This window comes from Sciurus vulgaris (assembly GCF_902686455.1).
Source record: "Sciurus vulgaris genome assembly, chromosome: 5".
NCBI lineage: Eukaryota > Metazoa > Chordata > Mammalia > Rodentia > Sciuridae > Sciurus > Sciurus vulgaris.
The window spans coordinates 83410257-83424911 of record NC_136465.1 but is presented as its reverse complement, the minus strand read 5'-3'; the positions used below and the strand labels follow the sequence as shown (position 1 = coordinate 83424911).

At 34.7% G+C, this 14655-nt stretch overlaps 1 protein-coding gene across 2 annotated transcripts in view; it reads left to right on the top strand.

Annotated features, from left to right (window-relative positions):
- The window catches only part of PLBD1 (phospholipase B domain containing 1), a 66847-nt gene that overhangs the window by 22502 nt on the left and 29690 nt on the right, over nt 1-14655 (top strand). For both annotated transcript variants that reach the window (XR_013763828.1, XM_079140043.1), the window contains exons 3-4: nt 10268-10351; nt 12164-12302. Coding sequence is in view for 1 of the 2 variants with exons in the window: in XM_079140043.1 (XP_078996169.1) it covers nt 10268-10351; nt 12164-12302 (223 nt within the window). In the remaining variant the exon portion in view is untranslated. The remainder of the gene's footprint in view (nt 1-10267; nt 10352-12163; nt 12303-14655) is intronic.

The following is a 14655-nucleotide window of genomic DNA, read 5'->3' as shown; positions in this document are numbered from 1 at the left end:
TAGGACTTTAGAAAAATTTTCAGTCCAAGGGATGCAGAGAGCAATTTGATATATCCAGTCTGCGCTAAACTTGTAGCAGGTGATAGATAAAATATATGAAAAGAAAACATTGTAGTAACATAACTGGGTGTCCAAAATAAGAGAAATATCTCTTGAACCAAAAAATGGAGAAGCATGTGGTAAAGTAAAATCTTAAACCAGGAAGGAGAAGTGGGGAGAGAGAGAGAGGGAGAGAGAAAGAAGTGGGGGCTGGGGTCCCATACCCTTTCAAGAGTACACCCCCAGTGAACGAAGGATCTCTCATAAGGCCTACACTCGTAAGGGTCCATGGCACCTCCTAATACTACCACCCTGGGAACAAGCCTTTGCATATAGACCTTTGGGAACTATTTATCCAAACCACAGTAGCATCCTAGCCTATAGATTTATAAGAAGCCATGAACATGTGGGAGTGGGAACAGGGTTTGGAGGCAACCAAAACCAAAATCAGCCTGGTGTGGTGGCACCTGCCAGCAATCTCAGGAGGCTAAGGCAGGAGAAATCCAAGTTTGAAACCAGCCTTAGCCACTGGCAAGGCAACTTAGCAGACTCTGTCTCAAAATAAAAGATAAAAATGGCTGGGGATGTGGCTCAGTGGGTTTAATCCCTAGTACCAAAAACCAAAAACTAAAAACTAAATCATCCATACACAGGCTCAGTTACAATTATACCTGCAATATTCCATAGGAAAGTCCCCAGAAAAGTTCTATAAGGCCTGATTCCTAGGACTCAGATGGAGGTACTAAGGGCAAAATAAAAGGAGACATATATAAAGAAACAACAAACAAACCAGCACACTAGAGTTCCAAAACATACACACACACACACACACACACACACACACACACACACACACACACACAAATTGAATGCTAAGAAAAGCAGTCAACTAAATCAATGACTATATCATGAATATACTCCAGATTAATTTATGTAATGGTTCACAAACACTGAACTTATTTTAATGTTTTAAATTTCATTATTTATTTATTTATTTATTTATTTCAATACCTGAGATTGAGTTCAGGGTCTTGCACATTAGGCAAGCACTTTTTGTTTTATATTGAGACAGGGTCTTGGTATATTGCCCAGGCTGTTTTCAAACTTATCACCCTCCTGCCTCGGCCTTCAGAGTAGCAGAGATTACAGGTGTGTACCACCAAGTCTGGCTTTAAAAAAACTTTAAATTTGCTTAGGATGCTTCAAGTTATAAACAAACAAACAAAAAACTTAAGGGAGAATTTATGGAACAAAAAGGGAGAAATAAGAAGACATATTTGTTTGTTCTTTCTAGGTAAACATGACAATAGACTGTATTTTGACACATTATACATATACACAATAAGTATAACTTGTTCTGATTAGGATCCCATTATTGTGATTGTACATGATGTGGAGTTACATTGGTCGTGTATTTATATATAGGAACAGGAAAGATATGTCTAATTCATTCTACTATCTTTCCTGTTCCCATCCTTCTCCCTTCCCTCCATTCCCCTTTGTCTAATCCAATTTACTTCTAATCTTTTCCTCCTTTGTTGTGGATTAGCACCCACATACCAGAGAGAACATTCTGCCTCTGTTTTTTGGGGGACTGGTTTATTTCACTTCTGATAGTCTCCAGTTCCTTCCACTTACCTGCAAATGCCATAATTTCATTCTTCTTTATGGCTGAATAATAATCTATTTTGTATATATACCACATTTTCTTTATCCATTCACCTGTTGAAGAGCATCTAGGTTGGTTCCATAGCTGCTATAAACATTGATGTGGCTGCATCAGTGTAGTATACTGATTTTAAGTCCTTTGCATATAAACTGAGGAGTGGGATAACTGGGTCAAATGATGGTTCCATTCCAAGTTTTCTGAGGAATCTCCATATTGCTTACCAGAGTGGTTGCACCAATTTGCAGTCCCACCAGCAATGTATGAGTGTACCTTTTCCCCCACATCCTCACCAACATTTATTGTTACTTATATTCTTGATAATTGCCATTCTGACTGGAGTGAGATGAAATCTCAGTGTAGTTTTGATTTGCATTTCTCTAATATCTAGAGATGTTGAATATTTTTTCATATATCTGCTGACCATTTGTGTTTCTTCCGTAAAGTGCCTGTTCATTTCCTTTGCCAATTATTGATTGACTTATTGTTTTTTGTGTTTTTTTTTTTAATTTTTAAATTTTTTAGTTTTTTGAGTTCCTTATATAGCCTGGAGATTAATGAGATTAATGCTCTGAGGTACAGGTGGTAAAGACTTTCTCCCATTCTGTAGGCTCTCTCTTCACATTCTTGATTGTTTCTTTTGCTATAAAGAAGTTTTTTAGTTTGATATCATCTCATTTTTTGATTCTCAATTTTACTTCTTGAGTTTTAGCAGTCTTATTGAGGAAGTCAGTTCCTAAGCAGACATGGTAGAGAGTTGGGGAGTTGGGCCTACTTTTTCTTCTAGTAGGCACAGTCTCTGGTCTAATGCCCAAGTCCTTAATCCACTTTGAGTTGAGTTTTATGCAGGGTGAGAGATAGAGGTTCAATTTCATTCTACTACATATGGATTTCCAGTTTTCCCAGCACCATTTTTTGAAGAGGCTCTTTTCTCCAGTGTATGTTTACGGCACCTTTGAGAAGACAGATACTTTTAAATGACCTTTTAGAAAAATTATAAAAGGGGCTGGGGTTGTTGCTCAGTGGTAGAGCGCTTGCCTAGCACATGTGAGGTTCAATGCTCAGCACCACATAAAAAATATTTAAATAAAATAAGGGTATTGTGTCCATCTACAACTAAAAATATGTTTAAAAAAAAAAGAAAAATTATAGAAGAAAATTATATGGGAAAAGTGACCAGGTCCAACCCACACTGGAGGTGAAGGAATGTCATACTTGAAGCAGGGTCACTGGGGGTCTTTCTAGAGGACTGGTTACCACACCTCCATTTACTTCTACCTCCCAACATTATTTTGAGATATTTCTCAGATTTTTTTTTTTTTTTTTTTTTTTTGGTACCAGGGAATAGACCCAGGGGTGCATAACCACTGAGCCACATCCCAACCTTTTAAAAAATATTTTATTTAGAGACAGGGTCTCGCTGGGTTTCTTAGGGCCTCCATAAATTGCTGAGGCTGGCTTTGAACTTGAGATCCTCCTGCCTCAACCTCCCAAGCTGCTGAGATTACAGGCATGCGCCACCACAACCACTGCAATTCCTAGATTTCATGTCATCTCCTCTATAAATATTTCAATGTGTATTCCTAAAAGATAAAGACTCTTAAAAAATATAGAGCAACAGTACCATTATTATACCTAAAATTTAATAATCATTCTCAAATATTTTCACATATTCAATCTGTATTCAACTTTTTAGTTGTCTCATGAATATCACAATGTGTTTTCATTGGTATATTTCTCTTTTTATTGGTATATGGCTAAAGTGTGTTTTAAGGCACTTTTAATCTATTATTTCCCTCTTTTTTTCTCATGATGTATTTGTTGAAGAAATTGCTTGTTTGACCTGTAATTTCCTGCAGTCTGGGGTTTGCTTTTTAGATCTATGTGGTATTAATTCAACACTGCCTTTTATATTTCCTTATAAATACACAGCCATTGATTTTTTTTAAAAAATTTTATTTGTCCTAATTGGTTATACAGGACAGTAGAATGCATTTTGACACGTTGTACACAAATGGAACTGTTGTTTTGTAAGAATAGCATCTTTCACAAAATGAAATCAGGGTGAATCTTATCAAAGGTATTGATACTTTTTGTTTTGTGTGTGTGTGTGTGTGTGCGGTGCTGGGAATTGAACCCAGGGCCTTGGTGCTTGACAAGCAAGCACTCTACCAACTGAGCTACATCCCCAGCCCCTGAATACTCTTTAAGGTGATAGTTATGACACTGTTGTCATTGCTCAGTGTGTGCAAATTTGTCTTGCCTATTTATATTGTTACCACCTCAGTTGAGTTATTTATCTCTTCTGGGGGTGCTGGGGATTGAACCTCAGGGTGCTTTATCACTGAGCTACATCCCCCATTCTTAGTTTTTTTTAAATTTGAGGTAGAGTCTAAGTTGCTGAGTCTGGCCTCAGACTTGCATTCCTCCTTCCTCAGCCTCTGGTGTAGCCAGAAATACAGGTGTGCACCACCATGCTCATCTTTAACAAAAACTTTAAATTTGCTAAGAATGCTTTAAAGTTATAAGCAAGAGAAAACTTGAGGAAGAATTTATGGAACAAAAAGGAAGAAATAAGATAGGTAGATTTTTTAAATGACTTATTAGAAATATTATAAAAATTATAGAAAGTAATTTTTTAAATTTATTTTTATTGTAAACAAATGGGATACATGTTGTTTCTGTACATGGAGTAACGGCATATCATTTGCATAATCATACATTTACATAAGGTAATGATGTTTGATTTGTTCTGTTATTTTTTCCTTCCCCCCACCCCTCCCACCCCCTCTTTTCCCTCTATACAGTCCCTCCTTCCTCCATTATTGCCCCACCCACTCCCCATTATGTGTCATCATCTGCTTATCAACGAGATCATTCATCCTTTGGTTTTTTGAGATTGGCTTATCTCACTTAGCATGATATTCTCCAATTTCATCCATTTGCCTGCAGATGCCATAATTTTATTATTCTTTATAGCTGAGTAATATTCCATTGTATATATGTACCACAGTTTCTTTATCCATTCATCAACTGAAGGACATCTAGGTCGGTTCCACAATCTGGCTATGGTGAATTGAGCAGCTATGAACATTGATGTGGCTGTATCTCTGTAGTATGCTGATTTTAAGACCTTTGGATATAGGCCAAGGAGTGGGATAGCTGGCTCATATGGTGGTTCCATTCCAAGTTTTCTAAGGAATCTCCACACTGCTTTCCAGAGTGGCTGCACTAATTTGCAGCCCCACCAGCAATGTATGAGTGTTCCTTTTTCCCCACATCCTCAACAACACCTATTGTTGCTTGTATTCTTGATAATCGCCATTCTAATTGGGGTGAGATGGAATCTTAGGGTGGTTTTGATTTGCATTTCTCTTATTACTAGAGATGTTGAACATTTTTTCATATGTTTGTTGATTGCTTGTAGATCTTCTTCTGTGAAGTGTCTGTTCATATCCTTAGCCCATTTGTTGACTGGGTTATTTGTATTCTTGGTGTAGAGTTTTTTGAGTTCTTTATATATTCTGGAAATTAGTGCTCTATCTGAAGTATGAGTGGCAAAGATATTCTCCCACTCTGTAGGCTGTCTCTTTGCATTGCGGATAGTTTCCTTTGCTGAGAGAAAGCTATTTAGTTTGAAGCTGTCCCAGTTATTGATTCTTGCTTTTATTTCTTGTGCTATGGGAGTCCTATTAAAGAAGTCTGATCCTAAGCCAACATGTTGAAGATTTGGACCTACTTTTTCTTCTATAATCTGCAGGGTCTCTGATCTGATTTCGAGGTCCTTGATCCATTGTGAGTTGATTTTTGTGTAGGGTGAGAGATAGGGGTTTAGTTTCATTCTGTTGCATATGGATTTCCAGTTTTCCCAGCACCATTTGTTGAAGAGGCTATCTTTTCTCCATTGCATATTTTTGGCACCTTTGTCTAGTATGAGAAAATTGTATTTATTTGGGTTTGTGTCCATGTCCTCTATTCTGTACCATTGATCTACCTATCTATTTTGGTGCCAATACCATGCGGTTTTGTTATTATTGCTTTGTAGTATATTTGAAGTTCTGGTATTGCGATACCCCCTGTTTCATTCTCCCTGCTAAGGATTGCTTTAGCTATTCTGGGTTTCTTATTCTTCCAGATGAATTTCATGATTGCTTGCTCTATTTCTGTGAGGTACATCATTGAGATTTTAATTGGAATTGCATTGAATCTGTATAGCACTTTTGGTAGTATGGCCATTTTGACAATATGAATTCTGCCTATCCAAGAACATGGGAGATCTTTCCATCTTCTAAGGTCTTCCTCAATTTCTTTCTTCAATGTTTTGTAATTTTCATTGTAGAGATCTTTTACCTCTTTGGTTAGATTGATTCCCAAGTTTTTTTTTTTTTTTTTTTTTTTTTTTTTTTTTTTTTGAGGCTATTGCAAATGGAGTTGATTTCTTCATTTCACTTTCAGATGTTTCATCGTTTGCGTATAAAAATGCTTTAGATTTATGCGTGTTGATTTTATAGCCTGCTATTTTGCTGAATTCATTGATGAGGTCTAGAAGTTTTCTGGAGGAGTTTTTTGGAACCTCTCAATATAGAATCATGTCATCAGCAAATAGTGACAGCTTAAGTTCCTCTTTTCCTATTCGTATCCCTTTAGTTTCTTTGGTCTGCCTAATTGCTCTGGCTAGAGTTTCAAGGACAATGTTGAATAGAAGTGGTGAAAGAGGACATCCCTGTCTTGTTCCCGTTTTTAAAGGGAATGGTTTCAGTTTCTCCATTAAGAATGATGTTGGCTGTGGGCTTAGCATAAATAGCCTTTACAATGTTCAGGTGTGTTCCTACTATCCTTATTTTTTCTAGTGTTTTGAGCATGAAAGGGGTGTTGTATTTTGTCGAATGCTTTTTCTGCATCAATTGATATAACCATATGATTCTTATCCTTAAGTCTATTGACATGATGGATTATGTTTATTGATTTACGAATGTTAAACCATCCTTGCATTCCAGCGATGAACCCCACTTGATCATGGTGCACAATTTTCTTAATGTGTTTTTGGATATGGTTTGCCAATATTTTCTTAAGGATCTTTGCATCTATATTCATCAAGGATATAGGTCTAAAATTTTCTTTCCTTGATGTGACTTTTCCTGGTTTGGGTATGAGGGTGATATTAGCTTCATAGAATGAGTTTGGTAGGGTACCCTCCTTTTCTATTTCCTGGAATACTTTGAGAAGTATTGGAATGAGTTCTTCTTTGAAGGACTTATAGAACTCAGCTGACAATTCGTCTGGTCCTGGGCTTTTCTTGGATGGTAGGTTCTTAATGGCTTCTTCTATTTCATTGCTTGATATTGATCTGTTTAAATTGTGTATGTCCTCCTGGTTCAGTTTGGGAGGAGCATATGTCTCTAGAAATTTGTCACTGTCTTCGGTATTTTCTATTTTGTTGGAACACAGATTTTCAAAGTAGCTTCTCATTATGTTCTGTATCTCAGTGGTGTATGTTGTGATATTTCCTTTTTCATCACAAATTTTAGTAATTTGAGTTTTCTCTCTCCTTCTCTTTGTTATTGTGGCTAAGGGTTTGTCTATTTTGTTTACTTTCTCAAGGAACCAACTTTTTGTTTTGTCAATTTTTTGAATTGTTACTTTTGTTTCAATTTCATTGATTTCAGCTCTGATTTTAATTATATCCTGTCTTCTACTACTTTTCCTGTTATTCTGTTCTTCTTTTTCTAGGGCTTTGAGCTGTAATGTGTCATTTAGTTGTTGACTTTTCATTCTTTACTGGAATGTGCTCCATGCAATGAATTTTCCTCTTAGTACTGTTTTCATAGTGTCCCAGAGATTTTGATATGTTGTATCGTCGTTCTCATTGACCTCCAAGAATTTTTTTATCTCCTCCCTGATGTTTTCTGTTATTGATGTTTCATTCAATAGCATATTATTTAGTCTCCAGGTGTTGGAGTAATTTCTGTTTTTTATTTTGTCATTGATTTCTACTCTCAGTCCATTATGATCTGATAGAACACAAGGCAGTATCTGTTTTTTTTTTGCATTTCCTAAGGGCTGCTTTGTGGCATAACATATGGTCTATTTTTGAGACCGTTCTGAAAGTAATTTTTAAAAATCTCTTAAATAGGTAAACTGTAGACTAGATACAGAGAAAAAATTGAGAGATTTACATAATACACAACCCAAAGAGATAATAGGGTAAAAGTACCAAAAAACCTGTTATTAAATGTAGCTATTGGATGAAGAAACTCCAACATGGGTCTGTTAGGAGTCCCAGAAAAAGTACCTGGAGGGAATTTCAGATAAGAAGTAATTGATAGGGTAATAGCTAAGAATTTATCAAAATTGAAAAAAGAAAAACCACTTCCTTAATTGGAGGACACAGTTCATTAAATTGCTGCAATGCAGTAAATGAAACTACAGAAGATTGAAGGTAAAGAGAATAATCTTAACAGCTATCATAAAGACATTAACTACAAAGGAATCCCAACTAGATAGCATACTTCTCATCACAAATAATAGAGTCATAAAATATGAGCTGAGGAAAAATATCTAAGTGGAATTTTATAGCCATTTAAATTATCCAACTAAGGTCAAAATAAAAATATGTTCATACATATAAAGTGCAACAAATTACCACCTAGACTTCTATTAAACTATTAAAGGATATACTTAAGTTAGAATAATAGGAGGTAAATTTTGGAATGTAAGAAGCAACAGTTAATATAAAACACAAAGAAATTAATAATACTTTGATTGTTAAAGGTAAAAAATAAAAATAAATTTACATATAAATAGTTTTAAATTCAATAGGTAAAACTAAATCTTTGAACAAAAACATGACAGAGAATGTCCACAATTAAGGCTTGCTAAAATATACTTCATGTTTGGATGAAAAGAGAATTACAAAATTCATTTAGATTTTATAAGAAAATATGTAGTTATGAATGGCTTCTAAAATGATTATTAAAGGAGTAGAAGATAGATGGTAAATTTGTTATCTAAACAAATACAAAAGTAAAAGAGCAGAAAAAAAGGAGAAAGAAATAGAAAGCAAAAGCATATAGAGCCAAACCCAAGAATATTAAAATCACAGTAAATATAAATGGATTATTTTTATCAACTAAAAATATTTACTCTAAGCTTTTGAGACATTTTTAATTTTTAAAGTAAGTTTTAACATAACAGGGAGGAGGAGTGGGGGTATAAAAGATGTTGAAATGAGACAGACATCATTACTCTATGTACATATATTACATTACACGGGTGGTATTAATCTTCATTGTGTGCAACCATAGAAATGAAACGATGTACCCCATTTGTGTACAATGAATCAAAATGCAGTCTTTAAAAATAAAGAACAAATAAAAATGAACAAAATAAAATAAAAAACAATGTTAAAAAAAGAATCCCAAATACACAATAATTCTGTGAGGAATAGAAATTAAATGGAGAAATTATTTAAGCCTATCAAATTGTTGAATATCAAAGTCTGCAATACCAAGTGTTGGTGAGATGGTGTAGGAAGAAGGTGTAGGTGTAAATTGGTACAATCTTTGTGGAGAACAATTTAGAAATAACCAGTAATTTTATATATGATATTCCATGTAATGTGTTCATAACATATATAAAATAGACATACATAAAATTAATAGATATTGACAAATATTTATATATGATATGTCATCTATATGATAGTCACCTCAGCAATGATTGTGTGTGTGTGCATATGTGTAACATGATACAGATAGGTGGTGGATCCTTGGGTGTTTGGTATATTCTATGCTTTTCTATATGCTGGAAATGTTTCCCAATTTTATACACACATACACACACACACACACACTCTAAAAGAACAGGCAAATGTGTAAAATAACATATATAACAATTTTTAAAGTTGCATACAATATTGAAAAATTAGTAACTAGTTAAATATCCATCATAGAATGCATACATGAAGTGTTACATAGTCATACCATGTAATTCTACCAGTAGCTGAAAAGACTAAATTTAATGGGGAGGTAACATGGTATTTCTCTGAAAGTCATGTTAAGAGAAATAAACAAATCAGAGGGATAAATAAGTTCTTGTTCATATTTTATCATATGTAGCATGATAAATAATAGTAAGCATTATTTAGGATTAAAAATATTTATAGTGATTATATAAAAACCTACATGGGAATAAGGTCAGATTCAAGATTGCAGTTACCACTGGGGATGAAGGAGGGGAATTCATGTCAGGAAGGTGTGTACAGGGACTTTGGTCTTCTCAATATTTTGTTTTATGTCTTGAACTATAGATGGAAAAAAATGGCAAAATAAAATGATTTAATAAAGTTAAGTGATAAATATGTGGTTATTTGCTATATTCTATAGTTTCCATGTATTAGAAATATTTTTTAACTTAAATGTGTGTTTAATTTATTAAAAAATATAGTAGAGAAGATTTGTAATTAGAGGCATACTATTTAACCAAAAGATTAGTTAAGTTGTCATGATGAAGAAATTTCAAGAAGAAAACTAGGAATCTAACAGTTCTCACCTATCGTTTCAGACACATGAATGACCACTTCATAAATCTCTACCCACAGCTGATCAAGAAACCTTCCCTCATGGATAAAGTGCAGGATTTTATGGAGTATGTATAAAAACTTTCCTCTTTTCATTGTTATTAAGACTAAAGGGCCTGAATCTGTCACTTTAAAGAGCAATTATTCTTTTGCTAATTTCTTTTTCCATCCTGTGGCAGGATTCTAGAGTTGTTCTTAGAGTAAGGCACAGCATTTTTGGTGATGGCATGAAAACTGGTTGCAGAGAACATGTCCTTTAATTTCTGTTCTTTCAAAGGTCAAGTTAAATGTCAAAGTTATCGATAGCTAATACTGCTAGAGGACACCATCAGTGTGCAGCAGGCAAAGTTAAATCCCTGAATCTCCTCTACATGGATGCCCCACTACTTCCTGCAGGGAGCCTTTCTCCTTCCCTCAAGTAGTTTCTTTTTCTTGGGCCTAGCTGAGCATCAGCTAATATCTAAAATCATCATTCTCAACACCCTATGAGAATATTTCCATTTTAATAAAGTTATCTGAAGACTAAAATTTTTAAATATGATTAAATTTGTAGGATGACAGGAGATTCATTTGGGGACAGAAAGGGTCCAAATGACACACTAAGCAACCTCTTCATAAAATGCTACAATTCCTTCTGGGCATCAGTTAAAACCCATGGGGCTAGGAAATGGGGTCGTGGCTCAGTTGTAGAGTGCTTACCTGGCATGTGTGAGGCACTGGTTTCAATCCTCAGCACAACATGTGCATAAATAAATAAAATGGAGGTACATTGACAACTAAAAAAGAAAAAAATATATATATATATATAAATATATTTTCAAAACCCATGGGACTAGATCCTGTGAGCCAATAACATTGTATTGGGAGTGATCTAGCAATAGCCTGAGCAAATAAAAAATTGCTTTCTGTATACAAAGTTATACCAGAAAGGACAAAGAATAAAAAGATTATTTTAAAAGTAAGAGCTTTTTGCAGATTTTCAATTGTTTGGATAGAATATAAGAGTGGATCTAAACCCTGTGACTCGCCTCTTGGGAGTGCTAATCCATGTTTCATATTCCAAGGACACTATATTGCCAAGGGCTCCTTGGGGTATCTAACGCCAAATACATATAGGTCAATCTGAATTGAGTTGAACGTTGTATTTTATTTGGATCACACATACAGACTTAGCACTTGTTAGTTACCTTAATAAAGGAGAGATTATAACCTAATTTTAAAAAGAGTATTTCGCTAATCCTGTTGGAATGGAGACATTGAAGCAGGTATTAATAACAACTGAAATGGGATGAACCACCAGGGGGAGGGAGGAAGGGGAGGTAAAGGGAATGTGTTAGAAAATGATATTGTCAATGTGTGCATACACAAATACATAATGGAACTCACCATTATGTACAGTTCTAATGCACCAGTTAAAACTATGGAAAAAAAGAGAAATGACATGAACTATAAGCAATGAAAATGATCTGGGAGAGAAGCATAAATATATAGAAATCACCTTGTCTTGTCCTTAGGGATTTTATTTCATGTGGTCCAACTTTACCATTTCTACATATGGAAGTAAATAAAGTCAATCAACATATTTATTGACTTACTGACATATCATGGTTTTATATGAAATGTATTTGCTTGATTTTCTTCGGTCTTGGTATCAAAGGTAGGTTAATATTGCACATGTATTTTGGTTCTAGATAGAGCCCAAAAGAAGCCATTAAAGAGGAGAGAGAAATTAAAATTCATTAAGGTTTGCCCTGAAATCTTTTGAGTGACCGGAATGTTAGAAGATCTAGAATTTAAATTATGCTAGCATCAGCATTTGTGTATATAATCTCTAAATGCCAACACTAAGACCTCCAGTACAAATGTGGTTTCTCTTTCAGGAAGCAAAATCAGTGGACTCGGAAAAACATCAAGGAGTACAAGAATGACTCATTTTGGAGACATACAGGCTATGTTATGGCACAATTGGATGGGCTATATGTAGGAGCAATGAAAAGGGCTATGGCAGAAGGGGCAAAGGTATGATTTTTAAGAAGCTACTCAGAATGTATATGGCAGAATTTTGAAAACTGTGAAATAGCACTCCAGATTTAAAAGCGGTTCAAATCAGGACAAGAGTATAAATTCCTTGTAGTAAGCACTGTTATTTTATCTGTTTGACACAGAATTTAAGTTCAAAACACAAATAAACAACTTATTTCTGTGTCTTTTCCATCTTTCATAAGATTGTGCTCAGAACGAAATTTAAAAACCTGATATGAATGTAGTGGCTTTTTAACTAACCTGATAAAGATTTTAGTGTTTTAGATTGTATGTGAATTAATACAAAATGTCTAAGAGTATAAGTTCTGTTTCTCACACTCCACAACATCCATGTAAACATAATATAGTAATTTTGGGGGAAAATACCAAATCATTGAGGCTTCCAAAGTACCGTTTGACATGTATGTAGGTGTGTATGTGTGTGTGTATGTGTGTGTGTGTGTGTGTGTGTATACACGCTAGGTGAAACATACAAAAAGACAGTTCACAGAAAAGTGATGCACATGATGGTTAATCATATAAGCTCAGCCTTGTTCGTAAGATTAGAAATGCAAATTAAATCTATACTGATAAGTATTTTCTTACCAGTTTGGCAAAAATTCCAAAGTGTGAAAGTGTACCCTGTTGGCAAGGTTATGGGAAAAGAAAGCACTCTCCTAAAGCACTAGTGGGAATGCAAATGATGCTTTCACTGTAAACAGGAATTTTTGACACTTTGTACCCAAATCATGTACTTACATATGATTTTACCCAGCAATCCCACTTCCAGTATTATCACAAAAGTACACATTTTTTGCACTGCAAACATACAATACAACAGATATACAAATGTATTCATGGCAGATAATTTATTAAAGCAAAAGACTGAATGCAGTCAGATACATACAGGGCTGCTGTATCAATAGTATAACTGTAAAAAAGATGAGGTAGACCTCCAAATGCTATTAGGGAATGACCATTTGGGATTTGTTATTAAGTGTAAAAATATAAGATGAAGAACAGGGTGTATTGTGTGCTATCCTTTACATAAAAAAGGAAAATGATTTTAATTCTTTAGGATAAATACCAAGGAGTGATGGTATAAGCTGGGTCTTATGGTGATTCCACTCCTAGTCTTTTCAGGAACCTCCATACGATTTCCGCAATGGTTGTACTAATTTACAATTCCATCAACAGTGTAAAAATGTTCTTTTTCCTACATTATAATTATTTGTGTGCTTGATGACTGCCATTATCACTGGAGAAATACATTCATACCAATGTTTTTAGCAGCACAATTCACAATAGCAAAATTATGGAACCAGCTTAGGTGTTTATCAGTGGATGAATGGATGAATGAAATGTGGTATATATACACAATGGACTTTTATTCAGCCATAAATAAGAATGAAATTATGTAATTTGCAGGAAAACAAATGGAACTTGAGAGCATTATCTTAAGCAAAATAAGCCAAATTCAGAAAATCAAGGGTAATATGTTTTCTCTCAGGTGAATGCAAGAGAGGAAAAAGGGAGAAAAAAGCTGGGGGTGTGTATCTTATGAAAATAGAAGGGAGACCAATAGAATAGAGGAAAGTGTCAAGGGGAAAGGAGAAGGGAGGGAAATGGAAGGTACTGGGGAACAATATTAACTGAGTTATATTGGTATAGTTATATTGTTACATGTACAAATATGTAACAACTTTTATTATGTATAATTATAATGCACCAATTAAAAAAAGTCCACAAGGAAGATATGCACAAAATAATGAGGAACTGCTTGAAAACAGTTTTTCATGAGACAAGTTTTCCCTAAGTTGCTCAGGGGGCCTCATTAAGCTGCTGAGACTGGCTTTGAACTCATGATCCTCCTGCCTCAGCCTTCCCAGCCGCTGGGATTACAGGCATGTGCCGCCAAACCCAGCAATAATTACTTTTTGAAGAGGGAAGGAAAGAGAATGGAGGGAAGAGGAATGAAAGCAACATTTCTCTGAATGTGCCTTGTTTATAGGTTTGACTCGGGGACCATGTAAACTGCTGTTCTTAATTATAAAACACAATTTAATCACAAAGAAGGAAAGCGGTTCCTAAAAATTGAAAACAAATTGAAACAAATGTATCTAACTAGGTAACAAGTTGATGGCATAACTACACAGAGAATCACTTTTTCAAGCGACCATTGAAATAGTTGTTGCTGTACAGCTTTATTGGATTGACCCTAGGGACAGGAAGACCACAAAAAGCAAACACTATCAACAATAAAAACCCAACAAAAACCTTCTTAAACTGCATGTGATAATCTCATTTTAGTAATAGTATTGGTATTGCTATTTGGAAATTTAATAGACTT